The sequence below is a fragment of the Cebidichthys violaceus genome, unplaced genomic scaffold (assembly GCF_023349555.1).
Source record: "Cebidichthys violaceus isolate CVI_PGR_0920_01 unplaced genomic scaffold, fCebVio1.0.p SCAF_31, whole genome shotgun sequence".
Taxonomy (NCBI): domain Eukaryota; kingdom Metazoa; phylum Chordata; class Actinopteri; order Perciformes; family Stichaeidae; genus Cebidichthys; species Cebidichthys violaceus.
Genome location: NW_027176495.1, coordinates 1837426 through 1845556, shown reverse-complemented (window position 1 = coordinate 1845556; position 8131 = coordinate 1837426). Strand labels below are relative to the sequence as shown.

The following is an 8131-nucleotide window of genomic DNA, read 5'->3' as shown; positions in this document are numbered from 1 at the left end:
AATAGGAAGGACCCCCCCTGAAATCTGTAAAAGCAGAACGCGGGCTAATGTAAACTTCAAAAAAACCGTGTATTTATAACAAAAGTTTCCATGCAAATACAAATCCAACGGGGAAAGCTCGACATATATGCGGAATTAACGTTGTGTCGCTGCTGTGTGGCCACAGAAGTGAGTTTTTCGTTTGAGCTGCTAGAAACTAGCTGGCTAATTTAGCTAGCTAACAGCTAAAGTTGCGCAGTTTCGTTTCACAGAAAACACCGAGAACACCCACACTGACACTAACCAGACAAGTCTGTTTACTTTAGCTCTGTTGTTTTCCTGCAATAGTACATCTTGGAGAGAGGCATGAGCCGACTTTAACAAACTTTGATAGCTGACTGCTGCTAACTACAACATAACCACAGAGGTAACTTCGTATTTGCAGGACATTTATTCTCAGATAGTAACATTATGATTGTCAAGTTCTGGCAACGTGGAGGGTGACGACATCGCTTGTGTTGTGTGTAACGTGGACTAGCCACAGTTTACGCCTTTTTCTGAATGTAATGTTCGTACACGGAAGGCGCTAACTGGAGCTAGACGACCCAAGATAACCAAGCGAGACTTGTTGATAATATATACACGTTCGATGGAAGTGCTGCTTTTACCTACGTTACATCTGATACCACCAAACACCTTAACATACATGGCTCGGGTTGTGCTCGCCTGTGGGATTCCTCGTGATCTCCTCAAATTCCTTTTGTTACAAATCCAGCAGCAAAGAGAACAAAGTTCTACTGAACGTAAACCAAACATGAATGGGTTCAGAGCAGACAGTTGGTGGCGTGATCCACTGTTGTGGTGATCCACTGTTAACATGACTGATGATCCGTTGTTCCTGTATGTCTTCATACACACTTAAATACTGTATATTCATATGTAGGAAAGTATGCAACTCGGTGCTTATGCATCTCTAACCGTGCACCAGGCAGACATTACAGCTCCAACTAAACGTTTGTTTTCATACTTAAACATGTTGTTTGTTTGTTCAGTAAATGTCAGATGCATGCGATATACCATTAATCAGTTCATTTAATAATCGTTTAAGCTTCAGCACCGTCTGTCACAATGCCTTTGGCTGCATACATGCGTTATTGTCACACTTGCTGTTGTGTTTTAGTCCGTCTTTGTTGTTTTCTTGACGTGTACATGGAGTGAGAGTCTGCTGCTCTGTTTCATTTCATGTTTATATATATATATATATATATATATATATATATATATATATATATATATATATATATATATATATGCACCTCATACAGAGGATCTAATTCTTATTGTCTATTCTGCTCTGCTTTAGCCACGATGAAGAGAAGAGCTGAAGCGGCGTCGACGGCATTGCAGGGGACGAGGAGGCCTCGTGAAGACAGCAGCTCAGATGAAGAGTCCCAGTTATCCAGACAAGGTAGATATATAAAGTTGAGTTCTGTCAGTAGAGATGTGATTTGCAACCTCAAAAAACGATCTAGTCCACAGTGTGGTCAAATCCCAGAGGAGACCACGAGGTAGATAGAGCTCAGTTCATGAGCGTGAAGATCCACGGCTGTTGACTAAAGTAGTTATTATGGTTTTAAGCTGAAGTTTGCTTGTTCGCGTTGGTGTTTCTTCCTGCTGCTGTCGATTTGAATGGCTCGTACTTATGTGTCTGTCTGTTCTTTACCTTTCTAGACTCCAGCCAAAATGATTCCCTCAGTGACCAGGAGGATCAGAGACCAGGATTTTCCATGCCCTCCATATCATCCTTTGAAGACCAAGACCCTGACCCCACACAGGCCTCCTCCGATTTCTCTATGTACAACACTGTGTCACAGAAACTCATGGTAATATATTGAAACCCTAAAGAACTCTAGATATTTAACTGCAGAATTGTCATTTGTACATATGAGCTTCTTAGATTAGGACATTTTGAGTTTATTCAGTCTTTTCTTAACTCCCTTTATCTCTCCTACATTTTCTACATTTAGGCCAAGATGGGCTTCCGTGAGGGTGAAGGTCTGGGGAAGTTTGGTCAGGGACGCAAAGAGATCGTGGAGGCCTCCAACCAGCGAGGGAGAAGGGGTCTCGGTCTCACGCTGCAGGGCTTTCAGGGGGAGCTCAATGTGGACTGGCGCGATGAACCAGAGGTACACCGGAGCAAATAATAACCGTGTGACGCTTTCTGTAAATGATGTGAAATATTTATAATTAAACTATCAAATCGATCTTATTTGACTTTATTAAAAGTGCAGAATCACCGTTCAGCATGGTTCAAATGCTAATAATAAAATCCACTATATTGGGAGATGAAATCCCTTTTATGAAAGCTCTTAGAAGCAACCTAATCTTTAATAATGCAAACTTTAAGTCGGGGAGAGTTTGAGAATGAGCAGAGAGAACTCTGAGAACATTGATTGTCTACGTTTCCCATCTCTATTGTTTCGTCTCTTTGTCTGTTGGTCTGTCCAGCCCAGCGCCGTGCAGAAGGTAGACTGGTTTCCAGAATGCACCACAGAGACACCAGATGCAGATGAGCTGAGGGACTGGATGAAACTAGGAGGGGTAAACACAAACACTTAAGACTTATACACCATGTTCACCCTGGAACATCTTGCCTCAAATGTACACATTTTATTTGTCTTATTTTGACTGCTTACAGAGAAAACTTAAGATTGAGGACGAGACAGAGTTTTGCACCGAAGACCTTCTTCACACTCTACTACGGTGCAAGGTGAGTTCTAACTTCTCTCTACTTTTACTCCCTTTTTATGTTATGCATAAGATAACATAATCGTAATACTTCAGCGGCTGTTGATTAACTACTGTATTGTGCTGAGTGAGGATGTCGACGGTCTTTGTGTGAACCACTGTGTCTGCCTGATGTTCAGTCAGTATTTGATAACCTGGAGGGCGAGGAGATGAGGAGAGCACGGACACGCTCCAACGCCTACGAGACGATCAGAGGAGGTATTTTCCTCAACAGGTCAGTCTTTAGATAGTTAACATATCAGTCATTTGCTTCTTTCAGGATTCATTTAGCTTCATTTCTTTTGCACATTTTGATATTTTGCACGTACTTTTATCTTCTTTCTGTATTCAGAGCAGCAATGAAAATGTCCAACATCGACCACTGCTTCGACCAAATGTTCACCAACCCAAAGGATTCACAAGGGGTGAGTTTGGTGTAAAGCAGCAGCTGAACCTGTCGTTCACTCAGGCTCATTCTACACAGACGCTGAGACAAACCTCTCTCATTACGTAGAAGCCGCTGACGAAGGACCGCGAGGGTGAGCTGCTGTACTTCGGTGACGTGTGCGCGGGGCCCGGAGGCTTCTCGGAGTACATACTGTGGAAGAGGCGTTGGCATGCCAAGGGGTTTGGCATGACGCTGAAGGGACCCTGTGACTTCAAACTGGAAGATTTCTTTGCGGCGCCGAGCGAGCTGTTTGAGCCTTACTATGGTAGGCAGGAGAACAGAAGCTGGTCACGTCTCGGTGGATGAACGATTCGGTGAAAGCCCGACCTTTGTGTGTGTCCCCAGGTGAGGGAGGGGTGGACGGGGATGGAGACATCACTCGGCCAGAAAACATGACGGCCTTCCGAAACTTTGTCCTGGAGAGTACAGAAAGAAGAGGGCTGCACATCCTCATGGCGGATGGGGTGAGTCTAGTTCACATAGTTCTAACTGTGGAATATATGAGATTTTCAGCTTTTTGTTGAGTCGTTTTATCCCTTTTGGTTTGATGACTTTCTTTGTCAGGGTTTTTCTGTGGAAGGCCAGGAGAACATCCAGGAGATCCTGAGCAAACAGCTGCTGCTCTGTCAGCTGCTCACTGCTCTTTCTTCACTCAGAACAGGTGTGTGTGTGTGTTTCTGGTGTTTCTAAATGTCCTAAACAAAACTGTGATATATCTTCATCATGTTGACCGTGCCTTTTTGTCTCCTCAAGGTGGAAACTTTGTCTGTAAGACGTTTGACCTCTTCACTCCGTTCAGCGTGGGTTTGGTCTACCTGCTCTACCTCTGCTTCGACAGGATCTCGCTCTTCAAGCCCGTCACCAGCAGGCCTGCCAACTCTGAGAGGTGGGGCTGCGTCTGCGTGTGAATGCCTGCAGTATGTGCAAGAAGACCGGTGTGGACTCGGTTACTTCTGTCGGGCTATTATTATATTTTAAGTGAATATAAATACGACAGTAAAGACCCTGTGTAACGTGTGTAAGCGGCATGTTCTCTGTGTGAACAAGTGTGTAAAGAATTTAGCCAATTAAAGACAAATCAAAGCCTGAAACGGGTAATAGATCAGTTTAAGTAGAAGATTTGGTTTTGTCACTTTTAGGTTTAGGCAGGACAGTTGACTGCATTAGTGTAAGTGATCCAATTCTAGATTTAGTCGTCAGAACAGAGTCGATTCCTGCATCCGTTCAACTCTTCCCGCTCACACCCGCAGGTACGTAGTGTGTCGTGGTCTGAAGCCCGGTTCAGAAGCCGTCAGGGAGTACATGTTCAGAGTCAACCTGAAGCTGAACCAGCTGAAGAACACGGACAGCGACGTTAATGAGGTGGTGCCTCTGAGCATCATCAAGGAAGACACCGACTTCTACCAGTTCATGGTCAACTCCAATGAAAGGTAAAGACGCACGATGTTCTCTGCGTAACGGTCGTCACATTCCAAACTGAGTGACTGAAGTTGGTTTAACTCTCACTGCGCAGCCTCTGTGTGGTCCAGATCAAGGCCTTGGCTAAGATCCACGCCTTTGTCGTGGAGCCGTGAGTAACCTCTTTCTTTAGTTGTTCGTGTGCGTCTATCTCTGCTGCAGAGCAGCCGTGAGGTGTTCACGTCTGATCTTTGTTTCTCTAGAACCCTTTCAGAGCCGAAGCAAGCGGACATTAGAAAGCAGTGTCTGAAGCTGTGGGGGGTGAGCGGAGAGACTGTGACTCGCGTACTGAATTTAAGTCGGACTAAAACAGAACGACTAGAGTGTGCTGGATAAAGCAGTTGTGTTCTCTGTTGTTCCGCTCCGTTGAACACTGTGTGTTTATTCCCAGGTCCCAGACAAGGCCAGAGTCACTCCTGCTTCCTCAGACCCAAAGTCCAAATTCTACGAACTGACTAGGGTTAGTTCATAAATCTAAACCCTACTGAGGATAATGCAATTCTAATACATCTGTGCTAACTGTCTCCACATCTGTCTTTCTGCTTCACGTCTGTTACGCTTCAGCACTCCGATGTGGACTCGTTCCAGTACAAGCTCACCACTCTCAACTCCACTACAATCGAGAAGTTACGTCACATCATGGACCACAGGTGCATTGTGGGAGGTGGAGAGCAGATCTTCCTTCTAGCGCTGGGGGTGAGTCAGTAATGGGACGCCCAGGCCGGCATCATCAATCCGTTCGCCCCTAATGTCCTTTATTTTGTGTTTCTTTAGATGGACAGTTGTGACCCGACAGGCCTGTGGGTGAAGCTGTTTTCGTGTCTTTCATTGGTTCTCTCTCTTTTCTCCTCGGCTTCGCAGAAGTCTCAGATATACACATGGGACGGGAAGATGCCTCTGCGCTGGAGGAAGCTGGAGAACTTCAAGCTAGAGCTGCCGAGAGATACGCTTCTCAGTGTGGAGATTGTCCAGGAGCTGAAAGGCGAGGTGAGAGGAGGGAAGCGGAGGAAACGAGCGAGCCAATAGCTTTAAGCGTGGCTCCATTTCGTTTCCTTCTGAAATAATAACTGTTCTGTACTTTTGTTGAGTGTGGTGCTTTTTTTTTTTCATCATTTTCTCCTGTTTAGAAATGCAGCTGAAGAAGCTGCTCGTGGTTTTGGTTTCACATGCATGAACACAGTTTATTTTGGTCTTCAGGGCAAAGCTCAGCGCAGAATCAACGCGGTTCACGTGATGGACGCTCTGATACTGAACGGCACCGACGTGAGAGAGCAGCACTTCAACCAGCGGTAGGACAACGTCGCCGTAATCATAGATCAGCTTCTATTCATTCACTGCAAAATCATCTCACCGTGAAGCATAAATACATAGATGTTTATGAATAAATCGACGTGTATTTCAATGCAATGTACATCGAATGTCCAGGATCCAGATGGCTGAGAAGTTTGTGAAGGCCGTAGCCAAACCCAGCAGACCAGACATGAACCCCATCAGGTATAATACAACACTGGGGAATGTTATGGCTTTCATTTTAAGAAGTTTGAATTAGTTGATTTAACTCATTTGTGGTAAACACGTCTTAGACACAAATCATGTTCAAAGGAGAATGTGTTTTATGTCTCAGAACATGTCTGCAGGAGATCCTCAATGTAACGTCTGTCTCTTTCCCAAACAGAGTGAAGGAGGTCTACAGGTTGGAAGAAATGGAGAAAATCTTCGTCAGGTACGACGGGACCACCAATAACAGGCCACGTTTTAAATAATCGTTCACTTAATGTTGTTCTTCTGTTTGCTCTTCCCTTCCTCGTCCAGGCTGGAGATGAAGGTGACGAAGAGTTCAGGAGGAGCCCCACGTCTGTCCTACACCGGCAGAGACGACCGACACTTCCTCCCCACCGGCCTCTACATCATTAAGACCGTCAACGGTGCGCATTTCTGTTCGCGCAGTCACGTAAAATCGTCTCTAAAGCGTTACCGATATGGGGAACAAACCCAATTAAAGATGTCTCCGTCTCCTCCCTCTCCGTCCCTCAGAGCCGTGGACGATGGCCTACAGTAAAAACTCCAAGATGAAGTTCTTCTATAATAAGACCACCAAGGACTCCACCTACGAAATGCCTCCCAACGCCGCCGCCCCCTTCAAGTATGTCGCGTCTTCTCTGCGCATATTGATTCATTTCTGATTAAATCAGTTGAATTGTATATGAGAAGTTGAAGGCATGCATGCATGTAACAGCAGCTTTGATGATGTTGTGACTGAAGCGTATCCGTTCTCCGTCTTCGTCCTCAGCGTTTGCCACTCCGAGCGGCTCTTCTGGGCCTGGGTGGAGGGCGTGATAGTTCACGACTCTCAGACACGGATGGACCCTGAGAAACTGTCCAAAGACGACGTTTTGTCCTTCGTCCACCAGAACTACCAGCACTGAAATGCTCACAGAGCTCCATCGGCTACAACTTAGACAAGGAATGAGGATTCAGAGACTTGGAGAAGGTTGTCATACGGTGCATTCATTGATATTTAGTAAAAGAGGGATTCATAAAATACTGCCTAATAAATAAATACATCCACCAATACATGGATCAGGATATTCAGCTTTTATTAATCCCTGTTTTTGTTGTCCACTTAAATATCAATCTGTAAACTGTGTCATGACCCAGCCTCTCTCCTTCCTCTGTATTAAAGAAATGATTGACAGGTTGTAACTGGACTTCTGGAGCTCAAGGGATGCATCGTCTGCTGCTCTTTCCAGTGGTGACATTTGGACATTTTGATAAACCACTTTGTCTTTCTGCTTCTTTTCTTTTGTCCACTGCCCTCCTCGGCTCTGAGGATTGTAATGAATAGGACTCGCCTCAGAACAATGTCCCGCCGTGGTTTCTTCATTGGAGTGCATGTCCCCCCTGTACAGTTCCAGCATACGGCGAGTTCGCCGCGACGAGAGAGACGCCGCGTCTGCGATTTGGACAAATCTTAAAACTATGCATCCATGTCTGTCGACGCGGTCTCGCTTGCTTTGCCCTCCTGCCGCTCCTCTCCTCAGAGACCAGGAGGCGTTCGCTCCGTGTCTCGCAACTCGACAGCCGGCACCTCCTGTGAAACTGTAGCTGCAGCCGAAATACAACAAACACGTCCTTCATGTTCCCACTCATCCCCAGCATCGCTGCAACGTTCATATCAGTTACTGATGTAGCATTTGTTTCTCCACTCATAAGTTATCACACGTGTGTGTGTGTGTGTGTGTGTGTGTGTGTGTGTGTGTGTGTGTGTGTGTGTGTGTGTCCCGCTAGGTTTTAGGCTGTTTTTACTCCTCGTTGTGATTGTGCCTCATATCATCTGGACTGTGTTTTTCTTAAATACTGCAAATGACTTATTCTGTTCTTGTAAAGTTGGCTATCAATCCTTCTGATGTAAATAATTATAATGTAGTAAATAAATGGGAGATGTTCTTCCCAGAAATA

The 8131-nt window shown here is 45.3% G+C and overlaps 1 protein-coding gene across 2 annotated transcripts; it reads left to right on the top strand.

Moving 5' to 3' along the window:
- Positions 1-8131, top strand: cmtr1 (cap methyltransferase 1). Of its 2 annotated transcripts, none has more exons than XM_068724610.1 (24): positions 1-168; positions 1343-1447; positions 1711-1862; positions 2007-2165; positions 2488-2580; positions 2678-2749; positions 2907-3001; positions 3119-3191; positions 3281-3479; positions 3560-3678; positions 3779-3875; positions 3968-4100; positions 4465-4644; positions 4728-4784; positions 4876-4933; positions 5064-5132; positions 5237-5368; positions 5534-5659; positions 5870-5961; positions 6098-6166; positions 6348-6395; positions 6485-6597; positions 6707-6815; positions 6963-8131. In XM_068724610.1, the coding sequence occupies exons 2-24, from the start codon at positions 1348-1350 to the stop codon at positions 7096-7098; spliced, it is 2481 nt and encodes an 826-aa protein (XP_068580711.1). In that variant the 5' UTR covers positions 1-168; positions 1343-1347; the 3' UTR covers positions 7099-8131. The 2 variants fall into 2 exon arrangements, with proteins under 2 accessions (XP_068580711.1, XP_068580712.1); XM_068724611.1 differs by lacking the exon at positions 1-168 and adding an exon at positions 259-406.